At 47.4% G+C, this 19459-nt stretch overlaps 1 protein-coding gene across 1 annotated transcript in view; it reads left to right on the top strand.

Annotated features, from left to right (window-relative positions):
* Positions 1–16450, top strand: part of FBXO16 (F-box protein 16) — a 29609-nt gene extending 13159 nt beyond the window's left edge. The window contains 7 exon segments of the mRNA XM_068183132.1: positions 658–864; positions 1763–1927; positions 3800–4002; positions 9836–9941; positions 13954–14161; positions 16238–16272; positions 16274–16450. Coding sequence (XP_068039233.1) covers positions 658–864; positions 1763–1927; positions 3800–4002; positions 9836–9941; positions 13954–14161; positions 16238–16272; positions 16274–16306 — 957 coding nt within the window. The 3' untranslated portion in view covers positions 16307–16450.
* Positions 16451–19459: the final 3009 nt, after the last annotated feature.

Genomic DNA, 19459 nt, shown 5'->3' with positions numbered 1-19459 from the left:
GAATTCATCACTGGGGCCTGCTCAGATGGATAAAAACCCATCTGAGTCTCCTCCTTTCCGTGAGGGAAGCCAGTCCCAGGAGCTGAGTTAGTCCTGGCCTAGGCCGTCCTGGATCCTTTGAGGATTATAAAATGTCAGGGGAGGAGGAATCGGCAACGAATTCATCACTGGGGCCTGCTCAGATGGGTGAAAACCCATCTGAGTCTCCTCCTTTCTGTGAGGGAAGCCAAGTCTCGGAGCTGGTCCCAGGAGCATGAGTTAGTCCTGGCCTAGGCTGTCCTGGATCCTTTGGAATTATAAAATGTCAGGAGAGAAGGAATCAGCAACGAATTAATCACTGGGTCCTGCTCCTGTAAAAACCCATCTGCATCTCCTCCTTTCTGAGGGAAGCCAAGTCTCGGAGTTGGTCCCAGGAGCATGAGTTAGTCCTGGCCTAGGCTGTCCTGGATCCTTTGAGGATTAGAAACCATTCTGTGGCTTCAGAGTTTCTTTTCATGTAGCCTCTCCATTTGTTCCCAGCGCTCTGTTCCCTTGGAGTGACTCACCAGAAGCTGCTGCTCCTGTGCTTTCCCTCACCTCGTTCTATTTTAAGAAGCAGAATCTCCGGTTTCTCTGCACCCGAAACTCCTATTTTTTTAATTTTTTTTTTTTTTCCAGTTTGACAAGTGGACAGATGGCCAGAGGAGGAGGATCCTGGTGGACCTGCTGGAACGCTGCTCCCTGTCCCAGCAGAAGTTCTGTGCCAAGCAGCTGCAGGCCCGAGTCCCCACCGAGGCCGTTGATTTTACCACGAGGCTCCCTCGAGTCCTGTCCTTGTACATCTTTTCCTTCCTGGACCCACGGAGCCTCTGTCGATGTGCACAGGTAAAAAAAAAGCCAGCACCTGCCTGGGGTTCAGAAAGCCAGGACAAAGCAGTAAAAAAAAAAAAAAAAAAGGAAAACACTGATTTTTGGTGAAGGCTTAGGTGAAGGCTTAGTGATGCTTGTTCCTGGGATCCTAAATTAAGCCAGATTGGCCAAGATTAATGGAATTGATGAGTAATTTTAAACGCTCAGTACTAAAGCATTTCAGAAGTGGCATTTTCAAGGCTGATTATTCCCAGAAAGGAAGCCTGGTACTTCCTAAAAATCCCATCCCTCTAAAACACCTTGTACTGTGTGCAGAGCCCTTAATTCTTTGAGACATATTGGCTTGTGCATTTGCAAAGAACAACGCTTGATCCTGTAAGGAAAACAGATCCTTTAAAATGCCCAAAGGTCAAGAGTTGGATGTGGAGAAGCAGAAAATTACAGATGGGCTTTGGAGCAAAATGATTAAGTCTCCAAAAATCTGTTTGCATCCCATAAAATGCTGTGAGATGCTGCCCAAAGTGGTCTTGAATTAATAGGTTCGTTTTCAGCGACATTATTACTGTGCTAAGGTAATATTCCATGTTATTTAAGAATACATAATAATCTCAGCTTGGCTAAGCCCTGCTTTAGTAACTTCTCTAGCATTTCATGTGGATGCAACTCAAACTCTCCATGCCAATAGGTTAGAAAATTCCTTAGAATCGCAGAGTATCTTGAGTTGGAAGGGCCCCACATCACGAAGGCCTTGAAAGGTCTAAATGCTTTAATCAAAGGTTTAAATGGAGCATTTAAAACAGCGCAGAAGAATTGAAGTCATTTAAGGATTTGTGGGAATTACATCCCCAGCACAGAAATCCAAAATCTTGGACGCTTTAAACCCCAAGGTTTTCAGGTGGCTGGGAATTCACAGGTGAGCTGGCACTGGAAGTACCTGTCGGAGCTGGACCAGCTGTGGATGCTCAAGTGCCTGCGTTTCGGGTGGCTCCTCAACTTCTGCCCCACGCCCTTCGAGCAGGGCGTCTGGAAAAAACACTACATCGAGATGGTGAGGGAGCTGCGCCTCACCAGGCCCAAGGTAGGCCCCCGGCCGATGCCTTCAGCCTCAGCTTTCAGATTTTCCACATTCTGCGCTGTCGATTCCTTTCGCTTCTTTCCTCTGCCTCTGTCAAGGCTGGGGTTGAAGCGCTCGAGACGGTTTTTCGTGTTCAGACTCGAATGTTTTGTTTTTTCTTATCGATGCTGCAGTCTCACAAGCAGTGAGTTCTGCAGTGTTTCGCTAACGAGCTCAAAAACGGCTGACTATCTTTCCCTACAAGGTCTTTTAAGGCTAAACTATCCAATTAAGAAATGACACCTAAATTATTTTCACTTTTAACCCAATACTTAATCACTTACATTCCACGGGGTGGACTTTTCTGCCCAGTTACAAAACACCACCCAAACCCGTGGAGAAGAAGGTGAAGCCACCACCCTAAACCTCCATCTTAGCTTCATAGATATTACTATATTCTAAACCCTTAAACTCTAAGTTTCCCACCCTGTGATATTACACACTTCTATTCAAACTCCACACCCACAATCCCAGTTCTACCATTCAATTTTGGAAGCCTTCTCCACGGCCTCAGGTCAAATAAAGTGTTCTCTTGTGGGTCTGTGCCTTTCAGCACAGAAAGTTTAAAATTCTTGGCATCCAGTGTTTGACTCAATACAGAGTTAGCAAGTTCTCACAGTTTAGTCAGACAAAACAATCCTTTGCCAGCCCGAGAACCAAGGACACGTCTCAGCTTCAGGCCCCAAAAAGTGTAAACAACATCGAATTGATGGGAGCAAACTGGGAGGATGGGACTTCCTTAGCTGAAGCTGTGATTGAATAATTAACCCCCAATATGCAAATGGCCCAAAACTTAGAAAAGTGTGACAATTCGTGAACTGTGGGAAATGGATTTGTAGAGAATTCTCGAAGCCTGAGAGAAGGCTCACACATCTGTATGCAAACCTTGAGGTGAGAAATGCTGACTTAGAAATGCCATGGAATAGGACAGGCATTGCTGAGAGAGAAATGGAACTAGAAACAAGTTTCAAAGGATGGCCTTGCAAATAAGACTGGATACTTTAGAGAAATAAAACGACGAAAGATGCACTGTAGTAGGAACCCACGAAGGGTAATTTTAGACGACTGGTTTTGAGGTATTTATAGTACGGTGTGGTACAAGTTGATAGGTTGAGAAACGCTTATAATGTGTTTTAATTAAGAAATAGTTGGCTTCTGATTGTGATGGTGTGAATTATAACATCTGTATTGTCCCGTCCCCCCCAACATGAGACTGAGAATGGAATAAAAGTTTTTAAAACACCTCTCAGTTGCCCCATCTCTGGGTCAGAAAAGGGCTTAATCCAACAGTGACCCATCGTCCATCTTGGGTGTAGCCTTGGCCAGGCCCTTGTACTGCCCAAGGTGTATCCTTGGAAGTTCTTTTTAATACATACCTGCTTTATTTCTCTAACTCTGTCTAGCCTCTGTTCTAGGTAGCCTCTCCAGGCATCGCACCTCCTCCACGGGTGTTTGTCCCCTCTGGGAAAACTGAGGGGTCTGGCTCCCAGCCCCTCTGCCTCGTGGTCGTTTTGGGATGGTCCTGCTCTGAATTCAAAGCCCAGCCCTTTAATTTAAAGCAAAGTCTGGCTTTAAATCGGGCTCTCTGTAGTTGACAGAGAGAAGCTGATGCAGCTCAACAGCAGCTCAGCTCATCTTAATATGGATTAAGATGATGGATTAGGGCTTGGGTGGTGACAAGCACTGCCAAGGTGCCTCTTTCTGTCCACTGACCGTAATGGAGCCCGCAGAGACCAATTTTGAGTTCATCCCCAGTTATTATAACTCTACATTTAGGCCACTCTGATTTTCATCATAGGCTAAAACTCATTTCCTTCTTTCCGCCTCTCCAATTAGACTCCTTCCAAGGACGAGTTCATCGTTATCGACGTGCAGCCAGTAAAAAGCAACATCCCAGAGAGACCTTCTGTGGCAGGACTGGGGACAACCGGGGGAAAAAAAGAGCTCCCTCCTTGGCGTTCATCCGACAGGAACCCCACGGACACCATCCGCTACAACTACCTGGACAACTACGACCCCATCGAGCAGGCCAGGCAGGCGTAAGAGTATTTCACCTCTTTTCCTTTTTCCTTGTGGCACAACATTTTCCATGTCCCTTTTTCCTGCTCTTTTGGCTTTTTTTTTTGGATCGGTTTTGGCCCGAAGCTGCCACTGCTTTGTGTCCTTTTTGCACAACTCGTCGGGGTGGAACTCCTGGGGGATGTTACAGAGCTGGAATGGGAGGAATCAGGCCAGGGGTTTGTTGGAGAGCTTTTTAAATCAAGCTGCCAGGCTGAGAGGAATGTGTGGGTTTCGCAGGGGCAGAGGAAGAATGAACTAATTGTGATGAAATGTAATTCAATCTCTCGGAGGATCTCCTGGCTGGGAGGAGGTTGGGATGATTGAATTGCAGGGCAGGTGTAAGAGGATGTCAGAGCATGGAAGTGATGAATGGTATTTGTGTCTGCTCTGCCTGGATCCATCACTTCCCGGGCTCCCAGGATTATCCACATGGGAAAACAAAAAAGGCATTTCCCTCCCAAAGCAGAGTTTTGCGCATGGATCTGTGTTAGAACTGGCCCATGTTTTCCTTTGTCACCTCTGGCATCAGAGATTTTCCAAATCTTAGATCCAGGGTCAGTTTTCTGTGCATTAACAAGCCCAAGGAGGGTGTGGGAGTGACCTGTGGGAAGAGTTCACCCTTTCCTTGTGTAAATCCCTGGAAATGCCACCTCTGACGTTTCCCAGGGGTCACCTCAGCCCAGCTGCTGTGAAAAGGGTGACGCTGCCATTAATCCAAGCCTGGCAAAGAAGCAATGGATCCTCTCCACCATTCCCTGGCTCCTGTGGGAATCCACGGGCTCGCCACGCCGAGCAGGAGATTCCTCCCCACCGTGCCAACAAAAACCTTGGGAACCGACAGAGCCACGACGAAAAGCACCCGGGCTGTGTTCAAACAAATATCCAGCAGAGCCAAGATTATCCCTGTGCCCAGGAATCACCCCAGCCAGGATTGTTTGGCCAAGCACTCACGCAGCTCTTTCCCAACGTGATTAACTCTGCCGGACCCACCGCTCCTCCGGGGTGTTCCACGGAGCTCCCCGAGCAAAAACCTTTTATGAATCACATTTTAATCCGCGTCCCCTGGTCCTTGGATGTTGCACTACTTCAAAGAGCTTCCCAGTTTCCACCTCACCCTCTTTCTGTGGGATGTTTCCCAACTCCAACACCACTTTTGTGTCGTGTTCTTTCGGGGTTTTAAGTGAATATTTTCAGCGAACGCATCCTGCTGCAAACAAATCTAATAATATTTTCCAGCTGTGCTCAGTGGTTTTGTGTAGCAGCCCCCAGAGGTTTCTGTGAGGTTTAGGATTCGCTTGTGCCATTTCTGTGAGGATTGGGATTTTCCTGTGCCATGAAAAAAGTGGGACAAGCCTTGTTTGAAGAGTTTAAAAGTTGCCTGTCCCAGCGTTGTGCTGTGGAACCAGGTGAAAACAATTCACCTGAAATAATGAGACAGTAAATAATAAATACACTCCCTGTTTGCCTCTCCCCAGTGAGATCCCAGCCTGTCTCCATTTGTGGGGAATGTTTTAATGCCAGGTGTTCCTGCAAATCTGCCATTTATCCTCAATTACAGAGGATTATTGCGAGGAGAGAGAGGAATTCTGTGAGATTTGCCTGTTTATTGAGGATCTGCCTTTAATATCACGTAAGCTGCAGGTAATTGCTGCTGCTCAGGCTCATCTGTGCTGATTATTCAGCAGCACAGGTGCCACATTTCAGGTGCTGACCCAGCCTCCCACTCCCACAATGATGTTCTGGTGCTTCTTTTACACGGATACGTTGCTGTGCCTTCCCAAAAATCCTCCCACTGAGGCTCTCTGTTGTGAAGAATGTGTTTTGGAAATGGGAATTCAGCTCTTCAGCTGGATCCCTGGAGCAGGGGGACACCACCTTGAGTGTCCCCAAGGTTTTGGTGGGGGTGGCAGGTCACCGTGGTCCTGGTGTCGCTGTGGGATGCCAAGCCTTGGTTTGGAGCCTCCCAGGAATCCACCTCAGTGCAGGCAGACCCTGCCTGACCAGGGCTCGGCTTGGAAGGCAGAACAGAATCCCAAGATAAAAATCTCCGACCCCGCTGGCGGTTCCAGGTTCTCCTTCAGATGAGCTGGAGCTCAAGGGCAAAACAACCTCTCCTCATGTAAAATGGATGTTGGGAGGAAGGAGATCGGTGTAAAACGAGACCCTGCAACAATAGAAGCGATTTCCCGGGGTTTGCCACAGGGAATCTGGGAGGGGAAATGGCTTTTGCTGCAGTCTGGAAAGGAACAGGGGTGGGGGTTTCCTTGAGGACGTGGCAGAACTCGCAGAAACCCAAAGTGATGGTGGAGAAAAAAGGACTGGAGGGAGCTCTTCTAGCCCAGCTCCTTGACTGGGAGCCAACAAAGCCTTTTTTCCCACTTGAGTGCCGAGGAAGCTGTGGATAATTCCTTGTGGATAAAGAGGGATCACATCAAAGGAATACCTGACGCCACCATCAAAGCAACGTGTGAGTCGAGTCACTGGCTGCTGCCTTGACTCCAAATTAATCTCCCTAATTCCAGGTTGGATTTTGCAGAATTTAAGAGGTAATCAACCAAAAATAAGTTTTTCCTAACTCTTGGTCCTGGTTAAAATCTCCTCGGAGCCCGACCTCGCTCTGCAGTTGTTTTCTGGTCCAAAGGGAGGGGAGGACTCTGCTGCTCATCACATCAAGGTGAAATATTGACATTTAAATGGCAGCGTTCATGGAATTCCAGAATGGTTTGGGTGGAAAGAGACATTAAAATTCATCCAGTTCCAACCCTGACACCTTCCACTATCCCAGGGTGCTCCAAGCCCTGTCCACCCTGGCCTTGGACACTTCCAGGGATCCAGGGGCAACCACAGCTTCTCTGGGAATTCCAGCCCAGGGCCTCCCCACCCTCAGAGGGAAGGCTTTTTTTCCCTAATATTTAATCTAAATCTCTTTAAGTTTAAAACTGCTCATGGAAAAAGTCACTTCTTGTCATCTGTGATGCTGAAGAGTTTTCATCTGTTTCTTGGCTGGCCTTTTTGAGTCATCAGCTGCCTTCTCCCTCCCACAGCAGCACCAAAACAACACTGCTGAGAATTCCTAGCAGAGAACTCATCCTTGTTTAGCCAAGAAAAAGGGAAATACGGGAAGCAGAACGAGCTGCAGTCAATTCCCAATTAGGCAGTGCGGTGGAAATGGAGTCCTCTAAGTGGAAATACAAAACACATTCTGCAGGCTATCAGACCATAACTGGCTCTTTAGCTTTGACAAACAGATCAATACATTTCCAGACAGCAGCTGGGCAGTGCTCACTGCGGAGAGCAACAACACTGGGCCACAGCTGGGGAGTGCCCAAAAAACAGGGTTCGTTTGCAATCTGGATGATCACTGAAACCTGGTTTTTGTTTCTGCTGGATTTCTTTGCTGGTCGCTCAGAAAGGCAGGAGTTTGTACCCTAAAAACTGTGCCCAGGAGCTCAGTGAAAACCCCCCCTGAAGGAGTGAAGGAGATGGGACAGAGATCCCCCAGTAAGTTCCCTGGGAGGTTTTGGGTTTAGTTGGGACGGTGTGGGAAAAGCTTCCCAGTCACTGAGCAGGGAAATTAAGAATAGCAAGGATCAGACGTGCAGCCAAGGGAGTGGTGAGGTGATAGAGAAGAGATACAGACAGGCTTGGATTACAAATTGCCTGGAAGGGCTTATCAAAATCCCTCAATAGAATTATAGCTGTGACTATCGGTGTTGTAATTTATCACAGCGATGATTTCTGGTAGGTCTGGTTTGCTTTCTGCCTGATTTGTCCAAGCAGCTTTTTGCTATAGACCAAAAAAAAAAAAAAAAAAAAAAAAATCCTCCAGAGATCAGCAAGGGAGGATTTGTCTCTCTGGGCACAAAGAAATATTGCATAGGGGAAGTGAAAGATTTTTATCTGAAGCGAGTTAGGAAATTTTTCTGTGGGGCTCTGATCTGCCTACAGAGGCCCAGGAGGGCGTTTCTGTCAGGCCCTGCGTGCACAGTTCTGCTGGAAGGCATCTGCTGTTTGTGCTGCTGGTTGCCAATAAATCAAAAGATTCGCCTCCCACTTGATCATGAATAATGAATTCCGATTCCATCGCGTGCTGGAGCCGCGCCAAGGCCGCGGCCTTGTGCCTCAAGACAGGGCTCTGCTCCTTCTCACGGCCAAAACGCCAGGTCCTTCCCCCCTCCCAGGCCTGGGGTAATTTATGGCCACGGGCTGGCTCTAAAAAACAGTTGCATATTGTCCTGGAGTGTTTACCCGACGAGAACGTAATTACTTTCGGTAATTGTACTGCCGGCGCAGGCCCCGCTTCTGACAAAGAGGGGCTCGCTCGCGTGAGAAGGACTCAGAACGGCCCCGTCCTCCCGCATCCCCTCGCTCCTCTCTCCCTTTCCGTGCTGCTCAAAAGCGAGCCCAGCTCCCTGTGGGCGCGTGGGAATCGAAAATATTCCTTAAGGGAGGAAAACGGGGCGAGAAACAGCGGGTTCAGCATTGGGAGTGAGACCTGCCGTCCTTTTTCCTCATCCTCACTCCTTGCGTTTTCCTGACCTGGAGCTGGGGTTGTGGGAGTAATCTGAAACCACGATTTGGACACCAGAACACAGAAGCAGATACCTACATTTACCATAATAATGTACACTAATAATTTACATTAATAATTTACGCTAATAATTTTCAATAATATTTTACACTAATATTTTGCAGTAATATTTACAGTCACAAGGCCAGGGCTGCCTTCTACCCAAAGGTCACATCATCATTTAGGACGGAAAACACCTTTAAGATCGCCGAGTCCAACCATAACCTGGACACTGCCAGCTCCTCCAAAATGGCCAGTTCATTCCCGGCTGGAATATTTTGGATGGAATTATCTCCCTTGGCTTTTTTGTGTTTATGAACAGGTTGTGGTTTTCCTCAGTTTCCTAGTTGAAATAATGCTGGATTTGACTTCATGGTCCTGGACTGGGATGAGGGAACACTGGACACGTGCTGGTGGTGCGATCCTGGATTTTTAGAGGATAAAAGTTTCTTTTAGAGTCCATTTCTGCCCTTTATATCCATGGTTTTGTATTCCTACTGTGCTTTTTTAGCTGCCCACAGACCCTGGGAGAATCACTCAGAGCTTCTGCTTTAAATTCCCAGATTCCGTATCACGGAATTTGAATGTGGAATGAATGCCTTCAGATAATGAACCTGCCTGAGTGCTTAGAAATAATAATGCCTCAGAGTCTGGATTTTACTCCTGATATTGGGAAAAAAAGTGGCTACTGGCCACATTCCAGTGCAATTCACTTAATTTTCACACTCTGGATTATTCCTGTTCTGCCAGTTAATAGTGTTGAATTTAATAGCAGCTGCATGTAATACCAAAAATATGCAAATATATGTATAGAATTATTTGGCTACAAAAAACACTGAATAAACCTTGTTGGAGGGGCAGCCCCCAGCCTTTCTTACACTTCAGGTCACACACACTTCACTGAAAACTCCCAAATCAATTCAGCTCAACTTCTTTTCTGTGATTTTCCCCAAGGAGCTGCAACATCTTAGGCAGACTTAGCTTAAATCACTGAGTCCTGAGCTTGTGTTTGAGTGCCAGAATTTATCACAACTTAAAAAAAAAATTAAAAAAAAAAAAAAAAATCACGTTCCCACCTTCCCCTGAGCCCTGGGGGCTGATTCTGCTCTCTGGGGCAAGATAAAAATGCTTATCTCAAGCCACGTCTTCTCGGGTGCAACATCCCAAAGGATTTGACTTTTATCACCCCCAGGGCAGCAAGTGCACAGCATTTATTGAAATGATTGTGTTCTGCTCTGCAGGAGGAGGAAGGGAGGAGGGCACACCCCGGACCTCAGCAGGCAGGCGGCCGAGAGGAAGAAGAGAGGAGGTCGTGGATCCACTCAGCTCCGGAAGGTGAAATCCCTGGCAAGGTGTCACCAGGGTGTGATTCCAGCACCTGGGCCAGTGTCAGGCACCCCCAGGGATGGTGGAGCTCGGAGTTTTCCCTCAGGGAAAAACCTGGGCAGGAGGAGGACACCAAACCCCCCCACCATTGCTGGCTGCTCTGAGGGAATCTCCCTGCATCCCAGACATGGCTGTGGGTGGGAAAGGGACAGCACTGTCAGTGCAGAGAGTGACCCTGTTATTTGTCCTCTCCTCTTCCCTCCCAAAAATACCCTTTTCAAGCTTTTTACAAAGTGCTGCCACAGTTCTTTCATGACTCTTGCACCTCTTCCCAAAATCTCACAACTTTGGATTTGCCACGGTTCGATGTTCGTTTCGTTCTGCACGCCCTGAGCCCGTGCACAGCAGCCCCAAACCTTAACACTGAGAGCTCTTTGTGCTCAGGGCTGCTAAAATAGACATCCTCCCATGAAAGGAGCCCAGGGAAGTCATTCCAGAAAGCTCCACGGGTTTTGTGGCTCTGGGAACAAAGAAGTGCCAGGAGAAGGCCGTGCTCACCAGCGTGTCGGGGCTCTGGGAGCAGACCTGGCGCTCCCCGAGCACGGAGGGCAGGGAACGCCTGGGAGTTGTGCTAAAAAAAGGGTTACAAAAAAAGAGAGGCATTGTCTCCCAGATGGGGAGGCATCCTCCTGACCCAAATACAGCCTTGCATGCAAGGAAATTGATTCTGGCACTCTAGAGCACAGAAAATATCATGATTCAGCCTCTGTCTCAGGGTTTGCACTCTCTGCAGATCAGTGTCCTCACACTGTTGGCTCTTAACTTCTTTTTGCCAGGGTTGGGATTAAATGCTCGAGATGATATTTCTTGTTTGGACTCAGAACTTTATTAGTTCTTTATCTGTGTCACAGTCTCACAGGCAGTGAGTTCTGCAGCACTTCACTCTAACAAACTAAAAATGGAGACCTATCTCTCCCTCTACAAGGCCTTTAAAGGATAAAAAATATTAAGAAATGACACTTGAATTATTTTTACTTTTAACCCAATAACCAACCACCCATGGCCTGCAATGTGGACTTTTTTATCCAATTACACAAAACCACCCAAACCCATGGAGAAGAAGGTGAAGGAGAAGGACCAGCCTCTGCCCTAAAATCTCCACCTTGTTTATATTTATTACCATACTCTAAAACCCCAAACTCTAAGTTTTCACCCTGTGATATTTCAAACTCCACACCCATAATCCCAGTGCTATAATTTAATTTTGGAAGCTTTCTCCACTGCCTCAGGTCAAATGCAGCGTTCTCTTGGGGGCCAGTGCCTGTCAGCACAGAAAATGTAAAATTCTCAGCATCCAGGGTTCCAACAGCCCACCACAACTTCCCAATTTCAAGTACTTTCATTGCCAGGCCAGGAGTGGAAGGATCTCAGCTCAGAGTAAAAACAAATATCTGAATTTGGTTTTCTTTCCCTAGATTTTAGGAAAGTTGCTGTGATCTTCAAGTTAATTAACCTGCAACTCCAATCAGGAAGCATTTTAAGTGATAAAAAGTCAGAGAATCACGGAATTGTTGAAGTTCAAAAAGATCTTTAGGATCATCCAGTCCAGTCATTCCCTGCTACCACCTGATCCATGTCCCCAAGTGTCTCTTCCATAGGGATTTTTAATCCCTCCAGGGATGGGGACTCCACTGGAGCCCTGGGCAGCTGTGCCAGGGCTGGGCAGCCATAAATGAGCACTAAAACAAATAAAACTGAGGTTAAACCAGGCTGATGCGTAAGAAAAAGTAAAAAAAAAAAAAAATTAATATAATTGTCTAGGAATAATCCAAAATTAATTTCCATTTCTTATTAAATGTAGCATTGCGGAAACCTGGTGAAATGAAAGGCCTTTGAAAAGGCTCCTATTTAATCAAGCCTAAATAAAGAGGCTTAATGTGCAAATCTTTCAGGCAAATCCTTAGAAGAAGAATAGCCTGGGTTGAAAGAATAAATGCCCAAGGCGAGCAAACACTGAGTCAAATTAAAATGAAACCCTCAAATAGATCAATGATCCAAATGCAGAGTGTAGGTGAGAATAAAGAATATTCCAGCCAACAATGAAGATGTAAAAAGGGGTTATTGATGGAGCTCCCAGCTCAGGAGGCTCAACCAAAATAAGAATAAACATCTCATTAAGGGGACATCCACTGGCTCCACGTTTCCATGTGGTGAATGAGAGACCTGGGGAGGGTTTGGAGTTTGTTACTAATCATGGAAAGCAGAAAATGTGACCAGGCTCGCTCTTCACTTGGAATAAATTAAAGTCAACGGGGCCAATTAGCATAAAGAGTAAATTACAGTGAGTGGAGTTAATTAGGTTTCAAATGAAGGGCCACGTTCTGCACGTGGAACCCCATGTCTGTGCAGGGGGCAGGGGAATTCCTGCCCCCTCTGCCCCTCTTTATCCAGGGAAAGGCTTTAAGGACACTCCAAGGGTGCCACTCTGACCTGGAGCTGTGATTCATGAGCCCAGCGCCCTTCCCAGCAAATTCCCAGATATTTTATGGGGAAGGTAAAACTGGGTGGATCGATGTCAGCAGCGCGGGGCTGGCTCTGCCTTTGCCTGCTCCAGACACTGCCCCACCCTCACAGCTGCTCCCCATTTATTTTTAGCTTTCTAAAAATTAGTTTTAGTCCTTAAGTAACTTCTTTTTGACAGGATCAGTCCTCCCTGCCTCCCTGCCTGTGTCCTAAGGAAATGAGATTGTAGGATTTGAAGGCAGGAGTGCATTTTTTTCCCATGGTATTTTGATGGGGATTTGATGTTCTGAGTCAAAATTCCATTTCCAGGAGGTGGAATAGCTGACAGGAAAAATCCAGGATTCCTAGCACACGGTCCTGTGCAATGTATATTTATGTTTTAGAAACCTTACTTTGAATTTTCTGTATTTAACACAATAATGGTTGTTCTCTATCCTTACCAAATAATTTGTATCAGTCAAAAAAACCCAAAAACTCCAAGCTGTTCTCTTCCAGAATCTGGGGGATTTTTTTTGAATTTTTGGGATTTTTCTCAAGGAATAAACTGGGTTAAGATTTTTTTTTTCTTAATTTTTATACTAAATAAAAGTTAAACTTCATCCTTTACACTTTTGAGTCTTCGAACACTGAGCAAGACTGGGGATGTGCACAGGGGAGGATTTGGCATTAACATATTAATTGGTGTGGAGAATTAATTAATGTGGGTTTAGCTTTAACTGGCACCAATTTCTAATTGGGTCCTTCTGTCCTTAAGGCACCACAGCACAGCTCAAATAAAGCAGATGGTGACTTTATTTTTTAGAATATCATTAAGGGTTATAATTTAGGAATAAAATTTATAGAATCAATATTTATTTACTTTATTCTATAGAATCAATAGAATAAAATTTGGGAATAAAATTTATAGAATGTAATAGAATTTCCCAGTGGATTCCAATGTTTTCAGTCCCTCTGAAGTTGTTTGGGATGATGATTTCTCTCTTCTCTTCTCTTCTCTTCTCTTCTCTTCTCTTCTCTTCTCTTCTCTTCTCTTCTCTTCTCTTTTCTCTCTCTTCTCTTCCTTTCCCTTTTCCCTCTTCCCTTCCTTTCTGTTTTCCCTTCCCTTTTCCCTCTTCCCTTCCCTTTTCCCTCCCCTTCCCTTCCCTTCCCTTCCCTTCCCTTCCCTTCCCTTCCTTCCCTTCCCTTCCCTTCCCTTCCCTTCCCTTCCCTTCCTTCCCTTCCCTTCCCTTCCTTCCCTTCCCTTCCCTTCCCTTCCCTTCCCTTCCATCCCTTCCCTTCCCTTCCCTTCCCTTCCCTTTCCCTTCCCTTCCCTTCCCTTCCCTTCCCTTCCCTTCCCCTTCCCCTTCCCCTTCCCTTCCCCTTCCCCTTCCCCTTCCCCTTTCCCTTTCCTTTCCCTTTCCCTTTCCCTTTCCTTTTCCCTTCCCCTTCCCCTTTCCCTTTCCCTTTCCCTTTCCCTTTCCCTTTCCCTTTCCCTTTCCCTTTCCCTTTCCCTTCCCTTCCCCCTTCCCAGTTATCCCTCTCTGTGGATCCTGAGCCTGTCCCAAAGCCACCAGTCCGTCCCAGCTGGGCCAGACCTCACCAGAGCGGGGCCCTGTCCCCCAGAGCGCTGACCCAGAGCTCCCGCTGGAATGCCGGGATCCGCCCGGGACCCGTCCGAGCGCCAAAACCGCGGCACAGAGGAGCTGGAGATGCCACCAGGGTGGACGCCAGGTCCCCATGTGAGTGTGATGTCCTGTCCTCGGGGAGGCTGTTCTGGAGACAGCACCCAAATCATGGAATCATGGAATCATGGAATGGTTTGGGTGGGAAGGGACCTTAATTCCCATCCAGTTCCAACCCTGCCATCTTCCACTGTCCCGGGGTGCTCCAAGACCTGTCCAGTCTTTTCCTTGGACACTTCCAGGGATCCAGGGGCAGCCACAGCTTCTCTGGGAATTCCAGCCCAGCCCCTCCCACTGGCCCAGCCTGGAATTTCTTCCCAAATCCCATCCAAATCTCCCCTTTCCCAGAGGGAAGCCATTCCCCGTGTCCTGTCCCTCTCTCCCTTGTCCCAAGTCCCTCTCCAGCTCTCCTCGAGCTGCTCTTGGGGATGGAGGACAAGGAAGTGCTCTGGATGGTGAGAACCCATGGAATCCAGAGCACAGGGTTTCCAAAAACAAGGAGGCAGAGTGACACGATCCCAAACAATCTGATGCCATTTCAGGTCTGGGCTTGGCTTTGGAAGCTCTTCCTGGTGATCCCGAAGCTGCCCAGGGTCAGGAGCCTGCTGGGAAAGCCTTTCTGGGGTCTCTGGGAAGTCCTGGTGGCTCACACCGGGGGTTGTCACCTTGAGGGTTTCAATCTGTGACCCCTGGTGGCTTTTTGTGCAAAAATGGCGAAGAATGCAGAGGGAGCAAAGAGAAAGAGGATTTTGATGGAATACCATTGGGATTTTAGGAAAGACACCGGGGTAGAGCAATGGGAGATCCTGCAGGTGATTATCCGGTAATTACTGGTGATCCCATCTAGACAGGAGATGATGGAGCACGTGGAGACCTCCAGGATCCCTTTGGATCTCCCAAACCTTGCCTTTTTAGCAGATCCATGGGTTAATCTCCACAAGGAGGATCCACAGTGCAAACCAGCGATTCCAAATCCTTGTGACGAGAGAAAGGAACCAAGAAGTAGATCAGGAAAGCTCTGGAATGCTTGGATTGGACAGGATTAGGGATTGGATTTAAATTGATTTAAATAAAATTTCCTTCACTGGAAGGGTTGTCCAGCCTTGGCACAGCTACCCTGGGGTGGAGTCCCCATCCCTGGAGGGATTTAAAATCCATGTGGATGTGGCACTTGGGGACATGGATCCGTGGCGGCCGTGGCAGTGATGGGGGATGATTGGACTCAATGGTCTTGGAGAACTTTTCCAACCTTAACAATTCCATGAGTCCATGAATGATTCCTAAGGAAAACACAAGTAAGAAGCAGAACATAAACACATCCTGGCCATAAAATCACCAGGATCAGGCTGGAAAATCCCATTCCCCCATGGGGTTGAAGCCATACCAAGTTTCCATAAAACAGGCCTCTGATCCTGGAATCCCAGATAAAGTTGGGAATGTGTTTGAAAGTTGAAGGTGTTTGAGTTTCTCTGGACTTTTCCATGAAGAGAATTACAGTGCTGTCAGAGAGGATGTGGGGGAACAGGGAATTCCTGCAGGGATGTGATCTCCCGGAGGATGGGACATGGAGGATTCTGGACAGGCTGGGATGTGCCAAATCCCATCCCAGCTGCATCCAGGAAAATTAAAAACTGTGGAAGAGGAAGGGGTGAGGAGGGAAAGAATCTACCCACACCACTGCTGAGGTAAATGATCCCTGAGGGGTTGCACCTGGATTCGGGGCAGTTTTGCAAGGAAAAACTGTGTTTTGGGGTTTTTTGTGTCAGAGAGAGACAAATCCTATCATAATTCCTTCAGTGACCTCTCCCAGACCTCTGTAAACTCCACCAGGCTCTTCCCAAAGTAAACATCCTAATTTTGGATCCTGCTCCAGCTGGGCTTTGCCAGGCCGTGTTTGCAGGCTGTCAGGAGGGGACAGAAAAAGGGAAAATGTTTTGATTGATGATTATTTTCCCAATAATGAGATCCCGAGCAGGAATAATCTTCCCACTCAATCCAGATTTGGAAAGGTATTTGAGGTATTAAATGCCACTAAAATCCCAGGGACTGGCTGAGCACTTAAATACATTTAGAACCTGAATCCTCCGAGTTAAATCCCGTAAGTCTGATTTTTATCATTTCTCTCTCGTGCAGCGCCTCCTCTGTTTGAGGCTCAGCCCTGGCACATTCCCTTCATCCAACCAAGGATCCGACATGGAGTGAGGGAGGATCCACAGCATCCTTCATCCAAGCAGAACAGAAATTTATCCCCCCTGGCACTGGGGAAAGGACAGGAAAGTTCCTGTTGGCTTTGGGATCTGAACCTGTTTTCCTGTAGCCCGTGCTACGTTCCCTTCCCCTTCTGGGTACACCCAGAATTCCCGGAACTTTGACCATGGAGAAGCTTCCTTAGATCCTTGCCAGAGCTGCTGGATCTCATGGGAGGTTGCCTGTGGATCATTTGGACATCCTGGAGCACATCCCAAAGAAAACCTGGAGACAGAATTCCTTTCTCCACGTTACAACAATTCCATCTTTTCCGTTGTGATAGCGAGAAGGAAATCAAATCCAACACTCTGGATTTGCACGTGGATCCACGAGGAGCTGGAATTTAAGAGATTGGGAATCCCGTGCTCGCTCTCTCTCTCACTGGTCTTTTCTGCAATTTGGGAAATTCCCAGAAAATGCAACAAAGAGCAGTTTTTGAGGATAAGGGGATTGAAAGCACAGTGACTTGAATTCACCCCAGAGATCTGGGACGAAACTGAACCTTTCCACACATCGGGAAGAATCACGGAAAAACGCACGAATCCTCAGAATTTATGGACAAAAATCACATTTCAGAGGAAATTCCAACCACCAATCACAGAGTCACAGAAGTATTAAGGATGGAAAAGACCTTTAGATCCCCAAATCCATGCCCATCTTCCTTAAACCATGTCCACAGGTGCCACATCCACAGGTTTTCCAGACACTCCCAGGAATGGGGATTCCATTCAGTGGGATGAAGATTCCATTCTTTCCATGAAGAAATTGCTCCCAATATCCAACCTAATCCTCCCGTGGTGCAACTCAAGGACGTTTCAATGTGGATTAGGAGCAAACTTCTGCTGTGTGAGCAGATTAATCTGTGTCACTTTAGGGTTTCACAGATTTTGGGAACACCACGGCATTCCACGGACTGAGAGCATCCAAATCATTGATTTTACAACTCAGTTCCCTCTCCCAGACTTTGGGGTTTTTCTTCTGGCTTTCCTGGGTGCTTGGAAGGATGAGTTCATCCCAACCAACACAAAGGCCTAAATCCCAACAAATCTGAGCTGCCACCTCCCAAAAAATCAGCCAGGAACTTGCAGATGGGAATTATCTCCTGTATCTTCAGATCTGTTAATTATGCAGGAGGGCAGACTGATGGATTTTGATGAAGAAAGTGAAATGTTGAGAATTTAAAGTGAGGTGGAACAAACCAAAGCATTCACCAGCAGCATTCCCTGGAACTGCAAACCTCTCCTCACCAGCCTTATTTTTTTACATAGGAAACCAAGTTAAACCAATTGCTCCAGGGGTGCTTCCTTGGCTTCCTAAATCCAAGCTTTTTTTTTTTTTTTTTCCCCCATTAGGCAGCAGTTGAGGGTCAGTTCCGCGTTCCAAGCATGGAAATTATGTCAGTGGTTTATCTTTTCCCCTCAATATTCCCTGGAATTGTACAATTCCCAGCATCTGAGTGGTCTCGGACAGGCTCTGTGCCTTCACTGCATCCTAAGTGCTCACTGCACATTTTAAAGCTTTAAACCTTCTCTGCTTTATAACTTTTGTTTGTATTTATTTTTGTATTTTGTTAAAAAAAAAAGTTATTAAGAGAAGGTTTAAGCTTTAAAATGATGCTGTAAAATAATAAACAGAACTGTCCAGGAGCATGGTGAGCCAAGTCAATTATCCTTGGAATACCAGCAGACCTACAGAAATTAATCAGAATAAAGTCAGGTGTACTTATGCTGTCTGTAAACATATTTTACATCATTCCTGAGGTCAGGAAATGGGCTGGAATTTGAAATGGAGAGGGGAAAAAAAATCTCCATCAGCTGCCTGGGGCAAAACACATCGCCCTCAGTGCCTAGGGCTGCAGATGGTCCCTGCCCAGTGCAGAGCGAGTTCCCAGATAAGAAATTGCCAAACTGCAGAGCAGGGACGCTGTGCCTTTGGAGATGCGCATTTCCCTGCCCTGCTCGGCGTTTCCAGGCCCTGCCCGACTGGAATCGGCCCCCGCCTGTGATTAAAGGCACCTCTCAAAGCCCAGGGGCCACTGAATCAGCGGCAGCGAATTCCGGAGATCAGAATGCCAGCCCTGGGCTACAGCCCCGCTCAGATGTGGGCAACAAAGCCAAACACGCCGGGCTCCCTCTGCCTCCGTCCCAAAACTCCACCTCACTTCCCTGGTGTTCCTTGCCCCGGAGGAACGGCAGAGTTTGGTGCTTGGGAGCCAAAATGAAACTTTCCTGATGATTCCGAGCTAAAGGAGCAGAAATCTGGAGGAAGAAAAAAATGTGTGGCTTATGTGGATGGGGGCAGCAGGTGGGAGGATTTTTGGGAATGCCCGGCTCGTGCGGAGAGGTGGGAGATGAGCTGCTGCCAGGGAAGTGAGAGCAGGAGGAGAGCGAAGTCTCAGCAGCGGCACTGGGGGACGAAGGGTTAATGCAAGGTTCTGGAAGAGCGTGGAGACCTTGTGGCAAAGGGAGAGCAGCCAGCGAGAGGAAATAAACGCCAGATAAAAAGTTGCTGTAATCAGTGGATGAAGCTGATAACGAGCAGGGAGCACAGCTCAGCTCCAGGGCTGAGTGAGGAGCTGCTTTTAGGGAGGCACAAGGATATGGGAATATTTGAAATCCGTCACCTTGTGCCTGCTGGAGGATGATTTAAACCCTATTTCAACCTGTTCCACCCCGGGATCTGATTTCCAAGCTCCCTTGTGCCAACCTCAGGCACAGAGCAGGCCTTTTAAAACATCCCACCCCGTGGGAAGAGCTCCTTCCTCGTGCCCTTTTCCCTCCCTGCAAGCCCTGCCGACCCTGCAGCCCCCAGTCCTGAGAGTGGTGCCAAAAATCCTCACAACAGCCCCTGGACCTGGAGATTTTCCAAGAAAGTTCCTGACCATCCCACAGATCCCCAGAGCAGGTCGTGTGGCCATTGCCAGCAGCTCCCTTCAGTTTCATCTGTAATTTAGTGGGGTTTTTTCCTTGCTGCCTGCTCTCTGCTCCTCCACAGTCCTGTTTTTCCATCCAGGCGGGTTCGTGACCCGCCAGAATCCAGGGATTGACCAGGATGCCACCAGGGAGGAGATCTGGGAGCTGGTGGCACCAGCAAGGCCCTGGCAAACAG

The sequence above is a fragment of the Anomalospiza imberbis genome, chromosome 3 (genome assembly GCF_031753505.1).
Source record: "Anomalospiza imberbis isolate Cuckoo-Finch-1a 21T00152 chromosome 3, ASM3175350v1, whole genome shotgun sequence".
Taxonomy (NCBI): Eukaryota; Metazoa; Chordata; class Aves; order Passeriformes; family Viduidae; genus Anomalospiza; species Anomalospiza imberbis.
Note: the sequence above shows the minus strand (reverse complement) of the source record. Positions and strands in the feature narration are given on the sequence as shown.